The sequence below is a fragment of the Ovis canadensis genome, chromosome 7 (assembly GCF_042477335.2).
Source record: "Ovis canadensis isolate MfBH-ARS-UI-01 breed Bighorn chromosome 7, ARS-UI_OviCan_v2, whole genome shotgun sequence".
Taxonomy (NCBI): Eukaryota; Metazoa; Chordata; class Mammalia; order Artiodactyla; family Bovidae; genus Ovis; species Ovis canadensis.
The window spans coordinates 58,561,439-58,581,021 of NC_091251.1; the positions used below are offsets into that span (position 1 = coordinate 58,561,439).

Sequence of the window (19,583 nt, forward strand, 5' to 3'; positions counted from 1 at the left end):
AATTAGCCATTGTCAGGTAGCTCATGCATATGGATGGATAGTCAGTAATTATTTCCTAACTTTAGAAAAATAGAACTCAATTGAAAGTTACCTATTGGGAAAACATTAGCACATAAATAAAAAGAAGATGGTGTTAGAAATGATGTGCTTATCCTCCTGTTTGAATTTCTCCTTTTCCTTTGTGTCTCCAGAACTTCCTGAACAATTTCCAGACTGCGAAAGAGGCTCTGAGTGCAGCTACTGCTCAGGCTGCAGAAAAGGCCGCCACAAGTGTGAAAGATTTTGCCCAGAGGAGCTTTCGTGTTTCCATCACTATTGATTTGAAAGCACCAGTTATAGTCATCCCACAGTCTTCCATTTCCACCAATGCAGTAGTGGTTGATCTTGGGTTAATCAGAGTTCAGAATCAGTTCAGTCTGGTATCTGGTGAAAACTACTCAGACCCTCCAGTGATTGATAGAATGGATGTGCAATTAACAGAACTGAAGCTTTCTAGGTAATGCTCTTTCAATAATTATGTATTCAAGTGTTATTTAATATTGTCTATGAAGTTTTATGACTGTTGAAATTCACACTCAACATACTTCTGTTGCACAGAACAGTATCTTAAATCAGTTATTTTAAAATATTTATTAATTTTTTTGGCTGTGTTGGGTCTTAGTTGCGTCATGCAGGTTCTTTGTTGCGTCATGCGGGCTTTTCTTTGGAGTGCGTAGGCTCTCTGATTACGGCTTAGTTGCTCCAAGGCATGTGGGATCCTAGTTCCCTGACCAGGGATTGACCCATGTCCCATTGCATGGGTTCATGCAGTGAATATGCATTCTTTTTTTTTTTAATGTAAATTTATTTATTTTAATTGGAGGTTAATTACTTTACAATATTGTATTGGTTTTGCCATACATCAACATGAATCTGCCACAGGTATACACATGTTCTCCATCTTGAACCCCCTCCCTCCCCATACCATCCCACTGGGTCGTCCCAGTGCACCAGCCACAAGCATCCAGTATCCTGCATTGAACCTGGACTGGCGATTCGTTTCATATATGATATTATACATGTTTCAATGCCATTCTCCCAAATCATCCCACCCTCGCCCTCTCCCACAGAGTCCAAAAGACTGTTCTATACATCTGTGTTTCTTTTGCTGTCTCGCATACAGGGTTATCGTTACCATCTTTCTAAATTCCATATATATGTGTTAGTATACTGTATTGGTGTTTTTCTTTCTGGCTTACTTCACTCTGTATAATCGGCTCCAGTTTCATCCACCTCATTAGAACTGATTCCAGTGTATTCTTTTTAACGGCTGAGTAATACTCTGTTGTGTATATGTACCACAGCTTTCTTATCCATTCATCTGCTGATGGACATCTAGGTTGCTTCCATGTCCTGGCTGTTATAAACAGTGCTGCGATGAACATTGGGGTACACGTGTCTCTTTCAATTCTGGTTTCCTTGGTGTGTATGCCTAGCAGTGGGATTGCTGGGTCATAAGGCAGTTCTATTTCCAGTTTTTTAAGGAATCTCCACACTGTTCTCCATAGTGACTGAACTAGTTTGCATTCCTACCAACAATGTAAGAGGGTTCCCTTTTCCCTATACCCTCTCCAGCGTTTATTGCTTGTAGACTTTTGGATTGCAGCCATTCTGACTGGCGTGAAATGGTACCTCATTGTGGTTTTGATTTGCATTTCTCTGATAATGAGTGATGTTGAGCATCTTTTCATGTGTTTGTTAGCCATCTGTGTGTCTTCTTTGGAGAAATATCTATTTAGTTCTTTGGCCCATTTTGTGATTAGGTCGTTTATTTTTCTGGAATAGAGCTGCAGGAGTTGCTTGTATATTTTTGAGATTAGTTGTTTGTCAGTTGCTTCATTTGCTATTATTTTCTCCCATTCTGAAGACTGTCTTTTCACCTTGCTTATAGTTTCCTTTGTTGTGCAGAAGCTTTTAAGTTTTAATTCTTAACCACTGGACCACGAGGGAAGTCCTTTAAATCAACTTTCTATTTTGAAAAATCTCAAGCTTCCAGACAAATTACAAAAATAGTCCTGTGAGTTCACATATAGTCCTTCACCTGGATTCACCAATTGTTTGCCTTTGCTTTAATTCTGTATATATACTTAATATTTTAAATTAAAATTTTATTTTTATTGAGATATAATTGACAAAGTATATTAGTTTCAGATATGCAGCATGGCAATTTGATGTTTGTATGTATTACAAAATGGTCACCACAGTAAGTCTAGTTAACATTTGTCAACACACATATTCCAGAAATTTTTTGTTGTTATTATGAGAACTTTCAATATCTACTCTTAGCGACTTTCAAATATACGATATAGTAATATTAACTATAGTCACCATCCTATACATTATGTCCCCAAGGTTTATTTCATAACTGGAAATTAAAACATTTTTTGCTAAACTATTTGAGGATAGAGATCTTATCCTTTGCCCCTGTATGCTTTAGCATGTGTCTCCTACAAGCAAGGACTTTAATCCTCTTACATAATCACCACCATTACCAAATTCTGGAAATTTAACATTGGTATAATATATTATCCAATATGGGTTCAATAGGGCTTCCCCGCTGTCTCAGCAGTGAAGGATCCACCTCCATGCAGGAGTTGCAGGTTTAATCCCTGGGTCAGGAAGATCCTCCGGAGGAGGGCATGACAGCCCACTCCAGTATTCTTGCCTGGGAAATCTCATGGGCAGAACACATGGCACATGTAATCAATATTCAGATTTTACCAGTTGGTCTAAGGATTTCCCCTTTAGTCCATGGTAACATGTGGCATTAAACTGTATTTTGTACTAGTGAGGGGGATTTCTGTACTGATAGACATTTATTCTGTAATAGTTCTTTAGCCTTCTTTGTTTTTCATGACAGTTTTGAAGAGTATAGTCTAGTTGTTTCATGGAATGAGTCTCAGTTTTGTCTGAGTGATTCCTCATGATTTAATTGAGCTTATACATTTTTGGCAGGAATGCTGTGTAAGTTATGATGTATCTCTTGGGCTCACACCAGAGGACATTTGAAAGTGTGTCAATTCATTTTAAAATCATTTTCTACCCCATCCAAGGATATTTAATGATCTTGAGTAAAAAAGGAATGATTATAAGGCATGTCAAGAAAAGAATCCTGGTGAAGAGCTTTATAAACTTGGAGCTTGCTTTTCAAATGCCGTTTTTTCCTCTACTCTCTGTACCAGCGTATGTGTGAGTCCTTGAACAACTGTATCGATAATTCCTCCATATTGCCAATTATATCAGTTTCTTTTAAAAAATTATTGTCATCTATCTTCTGTTCAAAGAAAAAAGTTTTTTTAAAGGCTAATTGTATATCTTATACAGTTGAGCCTTGAACAACATGGGTTTGAACTGCATGATTCTGCTTATAAGCAGATTTTTTTCCAGTGGTAAATAATGCAGTATTAACAGTCCATGGTTGTTCGGAGCCATAGCTGTGGAGGGACTGCATACACAGAGGAACCAAAATATGGAGGGCAAAGTATGTTACATGATTGCATGGAGAGTTGTCACCACTAGGGCCCCCCCCCCGCCCCGTGGTGTTCAAAGGTCAGCTGTATTTTAATCTGTTCATGCTGGTGCATTGTAGATTAAATTAACTATAAATCAAGTTTGGGCTTCCCTGGTGGCTCAGAGGTTAAAGCGCCTGCCTGCAATGCAGGAGACATGGGTTTGATCCCTGGGTTGGGAAGATCCCTTGGAGAAGGAAATAGCAACCCACTCCAGTATTCTTGCCTGGAGAATCCCATGGACAGAGGAGCCTGGTGGGTTTAGAAAACACTAAAACAGCACTGTGTTTCAAATCAGCATTTAGAGCAACAACTTTGGACCTTCTGTTTTTTTTTCAATGATATATTGCATTTACCCCTATGTTTATGCATATATATCAATTATATTTCCCATAAGGACAGTGATCCAGCCAGGAATCTCCCATCCTGATATTCAGCTGTTGCACCCAATTAACTTGGAGTTTTTTGTAAATCGGAATCTAGCTGCATCTTGGTACCACAAGGTGCCTGTTGTGGAAATTAAAGGACATCTTGAGTCAATGAATGTGAGTATATGAGTGGAAAAAACCTTGTTATTGAAAGTTGAGACTCTGAGATTTTCTCATTATAAATCCAAATGAAATGTGGAAATTTTTTTTTTACTGATGTAAGAAAAATTTCAGTGTGATATTGTCCAACAGTATTTTCAGTGTTTTTAGTAGAATTTAATCTTTAGTTAAGTGTTCTTTAGCTTTAAAATTTGTTATGTACACATTAGCAGAGATCTATTTGTAAATTATTAGTATCAGTATATTATAATTCTATTTCTTCTCTATTATATATACAACCTTTTATTTTAGGGATATCTAAGTACCCATAAGATAATTATAGCATTGAATGAACCCTATATTTTATAGATGGCCTTTCTATTACATTGAAATTGTTATTGTTTAAAAAATAGCACTTCATAGTAGCACTTATGTTCCAAAATTAATTTCTTTAAAAAAAAAGGTGATCTTATTTCTTTAAACATTGTTAACTTTCACTGAGAATCATATTAAGTAAGTAGATGAAACTAATACTGACTCATAAATCCTGCTGTTTTTCTCAGACACTGTCTTCCCTTTGAAAATGAGATTTTAACATGAAATAAGTAGTGAAATACTTGAGTGTATAGTGATTATGTAATTCTTTAGTCAGCATTAAGATTATTTGGTCCTTAGTGTTTTGTTACTAAGGATTTATTTTCTGTATTAGAATTGTTTCATTAAAAATGAAATTATCTTTTCTTGGAACATTGTATTTCACAGGTTAATCTAAATCAAGAAGATCTTAATCTTTTATTTAAAATACTAGCAGAAAATCTTGGTGAGGCTCCTGAAGATTTGAATAAAGTAAAACCAAGAATACAGGAGACAGGTAAGAGGCTGACAATAGGTGGTATAAGTTATTTACAATTTATTAGGGGAGAAAGACAATAAAAATGAAGTAAATGAATACATATTTACAACTGTGATTTGTATTACCAAGAAAATAAATAAGATACTGTTGAATAAAATGACAGTTTGCTCTTAAGTTAAGCAAACTCTCAGTTATTTCTAAGTTGCATGAGATAGGAGGAGGCCAGAAAGAAGGGTTTCAGATCAGTGGTGAATTCCTGGAATAAGTTTTGAATTTGCACATATAGGAAAGAAAAAAATGTAAGTTGACTATGTAGCTATGTATGCTAGGTAGTATACTCGATCTGACTTTAAAATAAGATTCAGTAGTAATATACCTGGGGCTTCCCTAGAGGCTCAGTGGTAAAGAATCCACCTGACAATGCAGGAGACGTAGGTTTGATCCCTGGGTTGGGAAGATCCCCTGGAGAAGGAAATGGCAACCCAAGCAAGTATTCATGCCTGGAAAATCCCATGGACAGAGGAACCTCATAGGCTGTAGTCCATGGGGTCTCAAAGAGATAACTGGGCATGCACACACTAGTAATATAGGTGTAAAAACTGAGGTGGTTGGTAAATTACCACTAAACAAAGATACTAAAAAAATTGTACTGCAATATAAATGCAAGAGAATTTAAATTATTAAGATATAGTGGCCCTTTCACTTGAGGCAGAGTAACTACCAGACCTATTTTCTAAGCTGTTTATGTATGTATATACACGTAGCCTAAAGGAGGGCGTGGTAACCCACTCCAGTATTCATGCTTGGAGAATCCCGTGGACAGAGGAGCCTGACAGGCTACAGTTCATGGGGGTGCAAAGAGTAGGACACAACTGACATGACTTAGCAGCATATACACATACATAGTGTATCTTGGTGTTCATTCCATATCTGTATATATGCTATGTATAGATCTAACTCATTCTTTTTAATGCATGCTTGGTATTAAATTCTGTTGTAGTATCATGATTTATAAAGTCCCTATTAATGGACATGTCAGGTTTATTTCAGTCTTTCAATTAAATTGTGTTGCATTAATTATTCTAGTGCATACACTTTTAGAAGTATATGTTTATCTGTTGGGAACATACCAGGACTAATGGATAAAAGAGTATTTCCGTTCAGTTCAGTTTAGTCGCTCAGTCATGTCTGACTCTTTATGACCCCATGAGTCACAGCACACCAGGCCTCCCTGTCCATCACCAACTTCCGGAGTTTACTCAAACTTATATCCATTGAGTCGGTGATGCCATCCAGCCATCTTATCCTCTGTTGTCCCCTTCTCCTCCTGCCCTCAATCCCTCCCAGCATCAGAGTCTTTTCCAATGAGTCAACTCTTCGCATGAGGTGGCCAAAATATTGGAGTTTCAGCTTCAGCATCAGTCCTTCCATTGAACGCTCAGGACTGATCTCCTTCAGAATGGGCTGGTTGGATCTCCTTGCAGTCCAAGGGACTCTCAAGGGTCTTCTCCAACACAGTTCAAAAAGCATCAGTTCTTCAACGCTCAACTTTCTTCACTGTCCAACTTTCACATCCATACCATAGCCTTGACTAGATGGACCTTTTTTGGCAAAGTAATGTCCCTGTTTTTTAATATGCTGTCTAGGTTGGTCATAACTTTCCTTCCAAGGAGTAGGCATCTTGTAATTTCATGGCTGCAATCACCATCTACAGTGATTTTGGAGCTCCCCAAAATAAAGCCTGACAGTGTTTCCCCATTTATTTCCTATGAAGTGATGGGACCAGATGCCATAATCTTATTTTTCTGAATGTTGAGCTTTAAGCCAACTTTTTCACTCTCCTCTTTCACTTTCATCAAGAGGCTTTTCAGTTCCTCTTCACTTTCTGCCATAAGGGTGGTGTCATCTGCATATCTGAGGTTATTGATTTAGTTTTTGTTAAAATAATTTAATTAGTACATGTAATTTAATTTCACTTATTGTTTTGACAGTTGAACCTCATAGAACTTACATGCAAAATGAGTATGAGTGCTTTGTACTCCCATCAGGTTGTTTTTCTGTGCCTTCTCTAACACAGCATATTATCAGATTTAAAAATTTTTTGCCAGTTTGCTGAGTGAAAAATGGTATACCACTGTATTTTTTTTCTATTTTAAAGAGGTTTTTTTTTTTTTTTTTTTTACCTAAAACTAATACAATATTTTTAAATTCTAATTGGAGGATAGTTACTTTACAATATTGTGATGGTTATTGCCGTATATCAACATGAATTGGCCGTAGGGATACATGTGTCCCCTCCCTCGTGCACCCTTCCCACCTTCCTTCCCACCCTGTCCCCTCCAGGTTGTCACAGAGCACCAACTTTGGGTTTGGGTTCAATAATTTAAGTCAGTTGTATCTCAGAAACAACAATAACAACAACAAACACACACAATGAAGAAACTACAGGGGGGATCTTTTTACAGTATGTTAATACATATAGTAAAATGTACAATTCAGTGAGCTCATTTATATGTGGCTACACTGGTACAATCACCATGAATAAGATAGAAAACATTTCCAGCACTGAACCCTAAAGCCCTCCCTATGCTCTTTCCTGGTCAGTACCAAACTCCCACCCTCCCCTAAGATCTACCCAGAATTTACTGCCATTCTAGTTTGTAATACCATGGATAGAGTAGTTTTCCCTCTTTTTGAATTTCATATAAGTGGAATCATACAAAAATTACTCTTTCTCTTTTGGCTTCTTTCATTCAATAGTTTGTTTCTGGGATTCATCTGTCGGAATATCTAGCACTAGTTTGTTCCTTTTATTCCTGTTTCCAGGTTTTGACTATCGTGAGTAAAGTTGCTATGAAAGTTATCACACAATCTTTTGGTACAGTTATATTACTTTTTTTGTTTTGAACATACAACTAAGGGTAGAATCACTGGCTTATACGTTAGCTTACATTTAGCTTCAGGAACTTGTGCCAGGTTATCCTGATCAGTTTTCCAAGTGGTTGAATCAGTTTACTTTGCTACCAGCTGGGTATGAGAGTTGCAGCTTTTTCACATTCTCACTGGGAAGGCCATTGTCAGTCTTTGGTTTTTATTTATTCCTTGGTAACTAATGAAATTGAGGATCTTTTCATATGCTTATTGGTTATTTGGATATTCTCGTTTTCGACATGATCATTCAAGTCTTCTCAGCCTTTTGACTAAGATCAAGTGTAGTATGGGGGCTTCTTAGGTGCTCAGTGTGAAGAATCCACCTGACATTGCAGGAGACGAAAGAGATGCAGGTTCGATCCCTGGGTCGGGATGATCCTCTGGAGAAGGAAATGGCAAACCCACTCCAGAATTGTTGCCTGGAAAATTCTATGGACAGGGGAGCCTGGCAGGCTACAGTCCATGGGGTTGCAGAGTCAAATACGACTGAGCGACTATGCACACATTCAAGTCTATTGACCATTTTTATTGGGTGTGGTCTTTTTTTCTCGTTGGTGTATGGGAATTATTTATTCATTCTGGACAGGAGCCCTTTGCTGGTTACGTTTGCTATATGTATACATGTTAGTATATGTGTAAAAATGTCTTCTCTCTATCTGTGGTTTACATTTTCACTCTTAATGGGCCTTCTGTTTAATAGAATTAGTTACTTTTAATGAACTCGAATACATATTTTTTAAATGATGAGGGCTTTTATTTTTATATTTAAGAAATCTTTGCCTATTTTAGAAATTGTTTTCTAAAAGCAAAATATTTGCTAGAATTATTTCCCCTGGATCACATTATGCCTGAAACAGTGCTAAAATAAGGTGATAGTTAAGAAACCTTGCCCTGTGTATTGCTTTCTCAAGGGTAGTCATTAACAGCAGTGGTTTTCCATATGGAAAACACTAAGCAGGGTACTGAGTCTGTTGGGACCTCAGTTTGCTCATCTGGGAAGTGAGAACAATGAAGTTTTTACCTGAAAGTATTGTTAGGAGAGTTAACTGTGCTAGCCCACACACATCTGTTAGCACAGCATCCTACATGGAGATAAGTACTTAGCAAGTGATAGCTGTTACTAGTGTTGTGTGTTACAGTTTGGAAAGCAAATTTTGTTGTGTTTCAGGGTATGAATTTCAGGACAACAAGCCCATAGGTGTTACTTTTTGTTCTTGGTATGGCATAAGAAGCTTCAGCTTTCCCCTGCTTTTTTTCATGTCAAACCTTCATTCTTGTTATTCTCCTCACGATTTAACCATATCAAACTCCATTCTGTTTGCAAAACCTGTCCCAATGTGTTCTTTCTCTGTGATTATCTGCTACCTCTTACTTTATTCTTAGAATGTCTCCTCTGTTTGAGGAGATCCTCCAGTTCTGCTTGAGTGATAACTCTCCTATGAAGACTTTCTTGATCTCATGGCAGTGTCTTGCCTAGTTACGTGGTTTCTATCCACTTACATAGATTCTGTCAACATTTGTCTATTTAATGTGTCTATTTAATAAGCAGTTGAAGCCTGTTTATTTTGTTTGTACTATATATGTATGTGTATATATGTATCTTCTACTAAACTGAGCTCTCTAAGGGCTGGGGCTGTATAATTGTGATTTGTAGATTGTGAATGCTTGTACCAAGTCTGGAGTACTTGTCTAAGTCCTCATTGAGTATTCATGTAGGAAATGTGTGAATAGAGGTAAATGAATTTCTTTTAAACATCTTTAGGTGAAATTAAAGAGCCACTTGAAATCTCTACATTAAAACAAGATGTGCATATTTCTCAAGATACTTCAACAGCTGGAGTGGAAGAAATAAAATCTGTAGACATCATTAATATGCTGTTGAATTTTGAAATTAAAGAGGTGTGTAATTTTCATCTGTTTTTATAAAATGAGGTGAATAAATAATGGATATTTGGAATTAACTGTACTAAAAATATCTTACATAGGCTATTTGTAATTTGTATGTAGATGTAATGTTTATAAATTTGAGCATTTGTTAAAGATGAGTTATATTTGGAGGATATAATATTTCACAGACAAAATGGTAGTATGCCCTCTAACACATTTTTCAAATGAATTTAGGACAGATGGAATGTGGCTTGCTTTGGGTTTTGTATAGGAAAGACAGGAAAAGGACTGAGAAAATTCTTTGCAAATTTTAGTAACCATTAATACAATAGAATAAAATGTGTATAAATTTAAAAGATGTTATCTTATTTTTAGTCTGCTGTCCATCTGCAGATTCTTAAGGAAAGAGTAAATGAATTTTCCTCTTCTGTATTCACACATGTATCAAATACTCATTGCATGTGCTGAGTGCTAAGGAAACAGAAGTAAAAGGCATAGACTCAACTCAAACAAGAAAACTGTTAACATTTTTGTAATATTCCCATTAAATTACATTCCCAATAATTACATTTTTGTAATTCCCACTAAAAATGTACTTAGGGAGCTTGTGGCAGTGATAGTGTTACAGGATGGGGGACCCTATCCAGGGTTCCAGAGTGGGCTCTTGTCTAACACTCAGTAATATATTGTCTGAGGAGACGTATCCTGACAACACAAGAGACTCTATCGGGAAGGGGTGCCTGGACCAAGAGCCATAGAGTAAGGGAACTAGGAGTCGTGTTCCGTCACATGGTTCCCAGTCTCTGGTTTATGGTAGTGGGGTTAGTTTCCAGGCTATCTCTGGTCAGTCATCTTGCCCACCAGGTACGTTTGATGACTCAGTCTTCCTGATGGTGCGCGTGTGACTTGTCCAGTGTTGATCGCAGTGTGAGGGCTTCTGGGAGGTTGGCTGGACGTATTGGCTCCTCCCTCCTCCTTTTGGCCCTGCCTGAGTTCTTCTGGGCTTGTTCACTGGCATCTCCTTCCTCCTCTTATCTACTTTTGTCCCGAATTCTCTCCATTAGTTTTCGGGGGAAGCTCTGTTTTCTTTATTGGACATTCTGTTGTGAGACAGTTCAGGCAAGCGGTTATCATCATGATCGGCCAAGGCAGGTGGTTTCCATCCTTGGTGCCCTCATAGTGGGAAGAGGGCATCTAAGCAGTCTAAGAGGATCAGGAAAGTTTGCTGGAGGAAGTGAGATTTGGGTTGCGTTTTTAAAGAGTAATAATATGGAGTCTGAGAAACAGGATTCAGGAAGGGGACTGGGACAGGGTAGAGACAGGAACCAGACATAAACATGTTTATATGTGGGAAAGCGTCACACATAGAGGGACTTGGAAGAAAAAAATTTCCTCTAAAAATCCCTTCATCATTAAATAGTTGTGTAGAGGTTATATTCTGTCTCTTGAGTTAAGCATAATAAATTTTTAAACAAATGAATGCTACTTTTAAAATCTGAAATATATGCTTTGAAACAAACTTACTTAATGTTAAACCTCTGCTGCTTTTCTTGTGATATTAAGAGTTATTGAAGATTTTTAAGCTTTGATAATTGAAACATTGATAGATGAATCATTCTATTTGCAAATGGGCTTCATTAACATATGTACATAGAAAAACCCATAAATCCTTTTTAATATCATTTGTGATACATGTAATTACAGTTGTCTTTGCGAGGACAGTGATTAGGGTGGGAGGAAGCAACTTGCTGATAATAGGCATCATCTGGAGAGATTTTTGCTTGTTGCCATCCAGAGAGAGGGGGCTACTGGCAGCCAGTGGGTAGAGGCCGGTGATGCCACTGGACAGCCTATAGTGCTTGGGACTGCCCCTCCCTGGAAAGGATGATCCAACCCCAGATGTCATTGGTGCCAAGGTTGAGAAACCTTGCCTTAGGAGTAGTTTAAAAATTGACTGTATATCTCAGACTTTGAGATTTAGTCTGACACCATCCATCAGACTAGGACTTTTGGGAATTAGGCAGAACCACTTTTTTTTTTTTTCATAGCTGTCTTGAAATCCACTAGAATATGTTGGCTATGCTTTAAAAGTCTGAACAGGAAAGTGTACCTCCAAAGTAAATAACCCTAGGCAATTTCCAGACACAAATAGAAGTGCACATCTTTACATTGGGTGAATTACTTATTATATCACTCTGGATGGTTATTAAATTGTTAACATATCTTCATTGTATATTAGTGAAATAGTTTGTGGTAATACTTGTGTCTTTTTCTAGGTTGTGATTACTTTGATGGAAAAAGCAGAAAAGAAAGGAAGGCCTTTACATGAACTAAATGTCCTGCAGCTTGGACTGGAAGCTAGAGTTAAAGCCTATGACCTGACTGCTGAAGCTTATCTAAAAAAGATTAGCATGCGATGCTTTGAGTTCACTGGTAAGTATGAAGTATAGTCTTTGTAAATTGTACATGTAGTAGGCAGAGGTCCCTGTCTTTTTATAAACTTTAAGCATATCTATTAGTGTCACTGTAATTATTTAATTAGTTTAAATTTATTACATTTAATAGAAAGTAATTTGATATTTAAAAATTAAAAGTTCATTATCTGTGTAGTAATTGATCATAAAGTAAGTCTATATCTAAGTATTTAGCACAAAGTAGAATATGTCTAAAAGAAGAATGAGGTGTATGTCTCCAGTGTCTATACAAAACACTTTAGAACTTGTAAAAGGCAACATTATATTATAACTGTTCTCTGTGAACTGACATATTAGGAAATCACAATCCAAGTACAATACCCAGGTATAGAGCCCAGGGACCCTTTTTGAAAGGTGAGTTAGTTTACTAGAAAGTAAATTTTTTGTTTGATTTTTAAATTTATTTTTAAATTATAATACTAATATATACTTGTAAAAAATAACAGGCAATACAGACATATATAGAGGAAAAAGTTTGCATTCTTTTGTAGTCTCTTCAACCTTTCAAATTCACTTTGTAAACTGCACCAAAGTAACTTTTAAAGTTAATACGGATATTTAAAGTTCATTGGAATTCTATGGGGTCACTTAAAGTAAAGCACACTTGTATTGAGAATAATCCCTAGTTTAAGTATTTTATAGCTTTGTCCTTTAATATATTCTTATTTGTTGAAATAAGTAATACCAGTAGTACCAAATATTATATCATTTGTAATTGGCTAGGGCTGTTTTTTTGTCTTTGTGGAGTATCTCGGATTTTATTTCAAAGCCAGTTTTACTGAGATATGATACATATAGTAAAAGTCACATTTTTAGCATACAACTCTTGAATTCTTTAAAAATTTATTTTCATTATTATTATTTTTTTTTGTCTGCACTGGGTCTACATTGCTTTGCTTGTGCTTTCTCTAGTTGGGGTGAGCTGGGGCTCCTCTTTGTTCTGGTGCATGGGACTTCTTGTTGTGGGGGCTTCTCTTGTTGCAGAGCACAGCCTCTAGGTTCAAGGGCTTCAGTAATTGCAGCCTGCAGGCTCAGTAGTTGTGGAATGCGGGCTCTTGGGCATACAGGCTTCAGTAGTTGCAGCACATAGGCTCAGTAGTTTTAGCTCAAGTGCGCTAGGGTGCACAGGCTTTAGTTGCGCCACAGCATTGTGAAATCTTCCCGGACCAGGGACGGAACCAGTGTCCTCTACATTGGCAGGTGGATTCTTATCCACTGCACCACCCAACTCTTGGGGTTTGAGAAATGTATATCTTGTGTATCTGGCTGATCTGTTTTTAATATATTTGAAATATCTAAAAGACTTAATGATCTCTCTTTCTCTTCTAGTCTCTAAAGGAGGACCTCTTCACATTATTGACTCTTCCAATGTAACAGATGAACCCCTTCTGAAAATGTTATTGACAAAGGTACCTAGTTTCATTTCTAAAATTGTTTAATATTTGAATGTATGAAGTTATATAGTTCCCCCATATTTAATGTCTCAGTTTTTTCCCCTAAAATTTTTTATTCTAAAACTGGTTGATTATAGTGCAATATGCAAGCATCTGACAGTCCTAGATCATTTCAGTAACCTTCAGAGTTAATCGTATGTTTTTGCATAAGTGAAAGTACGCAAAGTTCCATTGTCATTTGAAACAAAATATAATCCAGATGAACTAGCATTTTCCCTACCTTTAGCATTTCTTCCTAGTTTGGGATTTTGCTTTTACAGAACGTGACAATTACTTATGTGGTCATGTTTTGGGCATAGTCTTCTTTGCTTTTAAAAATATGTTTATAGTGTTTTCATAGCATGCTTTGAAAAGTAAAGACTATAAGTATATATATTTTGCAATGTGTGAATTTTTATTGTTTCCAACCTGGTGATTTAATCCTCTATTATTTGTAGGCAGACATTGATGGACCAGAATTTAAAACTACTCATGACAATACCAAACAAACACTTGAGGTATGTCTTTTCTAACTCACTATAAGGCTAGGGTATCTGTTAATGATTAAATATAGCTTCAAAGCCATCTTTAGCTGTGAGATTGTGAGTTCTAAAATTAGAGGAAGAGTGGTAATAATAATAAAAGATCTAATCTTGTAGATGGAAGAAATGAATATAGAGCTGAGATAAAATTATTACAAAAGTTTATTTGATTTCCTAAAAGATTATTTGTTTCCCAGGTACAAATTAATGATTCCTTGTTGAGGACAAAATAATACATTTTTAAGGGATTTGACATCCTATTAATGGAAGCATTAAGCGCTTGAATTGTTAACTGACTTTAGAATTAGAAAAAAAATTAAGGGTCAGGCAGAAAGTATGGCTCAGTACAGAAATTCTTTGGAACCATCTGTAAGGGGACTGAGCTAAGGCTGATAATACTTCTTAAATCTTTACTTAAAAGTTATCAAGTTCTGTTGAGGTTAGAAGTATGGTCATGTGTGGAAGTTGGCAGTGTTAGTTTATTGTCTGGTAAAGGATTAACAAAGTAATAGGGAATTCTTTCTCAAGTAAAAAAGGTCCTTGGTTGAACTGTTCTTGGGCTACTTGCATATGTTGAAGTTTGACATAAAAATATTTCCATATCTGAAATTTGCCTCTCTAATTGTTCATTATCTTAGGTTTCATTTTCGTCTTTAGACTTAGTTCTTCATTTGGAAGCTTTACTGTCCTTCATGGATTTTTTGTCCTCTGCTGTTCCATCCTCTGAACCTTCTAAGAAGGACTCGGAGCTGAAACCACTTATGGGGGAGTCCAGAAGTATCATTGCCAAAACTGGTATTAACTTTTGAGTCATGGTCTCATACTTTCTACCTGAACTTTAATAATCATGTGTAATAACTGAACTGAACTGAATAACTTGTATTTTTAAGCTAAGATGACCATTTAGCACTTTAATGTTTCCTGTGCTTTAACAGATTATGTTGGTTTCAAAAGAAAGCAGATTTTACTCTTATGGTATTGATATAAATTTAGTGAGAGATTTTAAGTAAGTGTTTAATATTAATCATATATTCATATTTGATTTCACTGCCTTGCTTTTTCATAAAATAAAGTATATACTTTGCATTGATGTGCCCATAGCCTTCACTCTAGTGAAAGTGAGAAAGGAAGAAATTAAAGTATGATCACAGTCATGCATAGTAACAAAGGCCCGTTTCAGTCAGTTAAAACTACCTGGTACTCAACAGGTTTAAGCTTCTCAAGACACAAAAGGAGCAATCTCATGGCAGAGACAGACTCACTTTGGTTTCAAACCAAAACTGTATTTAAGTCACATAGAGATACGGGCACGTGCCAGGACTTGTGCCTGGAAATGTTAGATGTAGTGTAGCCTGAGTGAACATGTGCCTATTTTTAAGTCAAATGTTATTTTAATTATTTTTCTTTCATATCATACGATGTGAGTATCTAACATCTGGTCACTTAATTTTCAGACCATTATCTGTTTGCATTGTATCTATATTACTGGCATCTTTAAAGTATAAAGCTGTTAGTAATACTAGGTCTGATACAGGGACTATTTAAGCTCACAGTAAACTATAAAAAAATCCTAATCCAAAGAAACAATATTCTAGTTATGCTGTATAGCTGTTTTTTTATGGTTTGATTATGCTACTTTAAATTTTAAGGGAGAAAAAAAACAAACTCTTTTATCATCTTGGTGATTAAGGACTGATGTCCCCATACTTTTACAGTTTTATAAGAAACATTGTTTACTTTAGTCAAGACACGTCTCTAAGAAATTATATTTATCAATCAGGACTTGAACTAAAATAGATTAAGGGAATCCATTTGATTGTGTTTCTTAGACACATGTACACAGACACAAATACATGTTATAAAGTAACTTTTTGTTCCTTAACTTTAGCTCTTTATGTTCATTTCTTACAGACTTTATCTTAGGATTCTTCATGGAGAAACAGAATACAGTCTAGAGAAATTAGCTGTGTAGTTAATAACATGTATTGTATGTGTCATAGTTAATAATACATATTTTTACTAATTTACCATTTCAGTTTTTCATGAAATATTTTTCTTTGATCTAATATATGATGTGAAAAGAAGTTCCAAATCAAAATTTATGTCCGTTGGAATCCTAGAATTCTATTATAGGGATTTTTCTTTGTTTCCTAGGAGAAAAGTTATAGTAAAGTTTCCCATCTAACAGAGTTGTACTTACCAGGTGCTAATAAAGGTTGCCTTTATTTTTAATTTGGACAGAAAAATGCTAGTTTTTGTCTGATTGGCATTTGAAAATTGATTTAAAAATAATATTAATTATGTATAATCTTAATGGAGACCTTTTTGGTTCTTCACAGTTCATATTGTACTTTTAGTGAATTTGAGATTATTTTATGTGCTATATCATCTTTACGTTTTGCTGATCACACGGATTTTTTTACTTTTCAGTATCCAGCAACTCTTCTCAAGATGATGTGTTTGATTTAAAGGTCACTGCTAAATTAAATGCATTTAATGTTTTTGTCTGTGATCAGAAGTGTAACATTGCAGATATTAGAATACATGGTAAGTAGTTATTCCTTGGTATAGGTATTTTTGTTTCTTTACATAGACCTTCAGGAAGAATGAGCTTGTTGCATGGTAGATTTCTCATGGCTTGTCTTTTTTTTTTTCCCCAAGATTTCAGTAACAGTAAAATGATATTTTCCCCCTCATCTGATTGGCTATTCCACATTCTTTGCATTTCCATTTAAATTTTACCATTAGCTTTCCAACTTCACAATTGTGAGAGCTGGACCATGAAGAAAGCTGAGTGCCGAAGAATTGATGCTTTCAAATTGTGGTGTTGAAGAAGACTCTTGGTTCCTTGGATTGCAAGGAGATCAAACCAGTCCATTCTAAAGGAAATCAACCCTGAATATTCATTGGAAGGACTGATGCTGAAGCTAAAGGCCCAATATTTTGACCACCTGATGCAAAGAGCCGACTCTTGGAATAGACCCTGATGCTGGGAAAGATTGAAGGCAGAAAGAATAGGAGACGGCAGAGGATGAGATGGTTAGATAGCATCACCAACTCAATGGACATGAATTTGAGCAAACTCCAGGAGATAGTGTAGGACAGATGAGTCTGGTGTGCAGTGGTCTATGGGGTTACAAAGAGTTGAACATGACTTAGCGACTTCAAGGACAGGAGCCAATTTCAACAAAAAGCTTTGTAGTTTTTTTTTTTTTTCTTAGCCTTGTAGTATTTTTATTGGAATTGCATTGCATCTGTAGACCAATTTAGGGAGAATTGATATCTTAATGATATTGAGTTTTCTTTTATTAACATGATATGACTTTCCATTTATTTATTTTCTAAATGGTAAACTTCACTATGTATTGTTTAGTTGCTAAGTTGCGTCTGACTCTTTAGAAACCTCATGGACTGTAGCCTGCCAGGCTTCTCTGTCCATGGGATTACCCAGGCAAGAATACTAGAGTGGGTTGCCATTTCTTTCTCTAGGGGATCTTCCCGAACCAGGGATCAGACCCATGTTTCCTGCACACATATCCTGCATTGCAGGCAGATTCTTTACTGCTGAACCACCAGGGAAGCCCTATTTATTTATTTTAAAAATATTTTATTGGAGTATAGTTGCTTTACAATGTTGTGTTAGTTTCTGCTATACAAAAAAGTGAATCAGTAGGCTTCCCTGGTGACTCAATGGTAAAGAATTAGCCTGCTAGTGCAAGAGACAGGGGTTCAACCCCTGTTCCAGGAAGATACCACAGGCTGTGGAGCAACTAAGCCATGCACCACAACTATTGAGCCTGTACTCTGGAGCCCGGGAACCGTAACTACTGAGCCCTTGCACCAGAACTGCTGAAGCCTGTGCACTCCAGAGCCCGTGCTGTGCAACAAGAGAAGCCACTACAATGAGAAAGAGGCCCTAGCATTGCAAAGAAGAGTAGCCCCTGGTCAGCGCAACTAGAAAAAAGCCTGAATGCAGCAGTGAAGACCCAGCACAGTCATTAAAAAAAAAAAAAGTGAATGCGCTGGAAAAAGTGAGTGTGTTAGTTGCTTAGTTACATCAGACTCTTTGCAACCCCCTGGACTGTAGCCTGCCAGGCTCCTGTGTCCATGGGATTTCCCAGGCAAGAATACTGGAGTGGGTTGCCATTTCCTTCTCCAGAGGAAGTTTCCAACTCAGGGATTGAACCTGGGTCTCTTGCATTGGCAGGCAGATTCTTTACGATCTGAGCCATATGTATACATATATCCCCTCCCTCTTGAACCTCCCCCCACCACCATCCCACCCCTTTAGATCATCATGAGTCATCTTTGGGTTTATTTATATTGAAGACTCCTGTAAACTTTTCAGAGATATGCTTTGAAATGTTAGAAGTAAATTTGTTATGATTCATGACTGATATAAGATGTTTCTTATATTTAAAACTTTTTTTCAGAATAAGTCTAAGATTTAGTCTCATGTTCTGTTTGCATTTTCAGAATAATATGATTTTAAACTTAGCATCTCACTGAGTAAGGAAAATGTCATTGTCCTATTGCCCTTGCCTTTTGTGTGTATATAACATCAGTAAAAGAGGTTTCTAAAAGAAATTTTATAAACTTTACTCATCATCAGCCTGATAGAAAGATGAGTTCAGATTATACCATGGATTCTGGAACAGCCTGTCAAGGTTCTAATTTTGACTCTAAAACTTACTGGTTGACCTTGAGCAAGTTAATTTATGTTTCCATGCCTGAGTTTCCTCTTCTATAAAATGGACATTGTTATAATTATTCATGGCATTGTTGTGAGGATTAAGTTTGCAGATATGCGTATATAAAGAAAGATGCCTGTCATGTACATAATAAGCAGTTAACAGGGATTAAAAAATCAGTTCCATTCAGCAAATACTACTAAGAATCTGTTTATTAGCGTAATAATGATCTAGGTTCATTATTGGGGCTGAGCTATAGCCATTCTCCAATTCACTCTGAGAAGTGTTTTTAAAAATCATACCTTTAGAAATCATGAAAACGACAAGAAGCATTTTTTGGAGAGAAATTGTGTTTAAGATAAAGTTTGTTGTAGAAAGAATAGTATTTATTCATCAAATTATATTTATTCTTAGTTTTCATTATATAATGTTTATAAAATGACTGTTCAACATATGTTAGGTGTTGTCCTGAATGACTGATTTTGTTCGTGCTAATGCCCAGGACTGAGAAGGCAATGGCACCCCACTCCAGTATTCTTGCCTGGAAAATCCCATGGATGGAGGAGCCTGGTAGGCTGCAGTCCATGGGGTTGCGAAGAGTCAGACACGACTGAGCAACTTCACTTTCACTTTTCACTTTCATGCATTGGAGAAGGAAATGGCAACCCACTCCAGTGTTCCTGCCTGGAGAATCCCA

The 19,583-nt window shown here is 36.5% G+C and overlaps 1 protein-coding gene across 1 annotated transcript in view; it reads left to right on the plus strand.

Annotated features, from left to right (window-relative positions):
• The window catches only part of VPS13C (vacuolar protein sorting 13 homolog C), a 181,617-nt gene that overhangs the window by 84,895 nt on the left and 77,139 nt on the right, over positions 1–19,583 (plus strand). Inside the window, exons 33-41 of the mRNA XM_069596314.1 lie at positions 192–496; positions 3,946–4,093; positions 4,838–4,946; positions 9,622–9,758; positions 12,023–12,179; positions 13,550–13,629; positions 14,112–14,171; positions 14,834–14,990; positions 16,626–16,742. Coding sequence (XP_069452415.1) covers positions 192–496; positions 3,946–4,093; positions 4,838–4,946; positions 9,622–9,758; positions 12,023–12,179; positions 13,550–13,629; positions 14,112–14,171; positions 14,834–14,990; positions 16,626–16,742 — 1,270 coding nt within the window. The remainder of the gene's footprint in view (positions 1–191; positions 497–3,945; positions 4,094–4,837; positions 4,947–9,621; positions 9,759–12,022; positions 12,180–13,549; positions 13,630–14,111; positions 14,172–14,833; positions 14,991–16,625; positions 16,743–19,583) is intronic.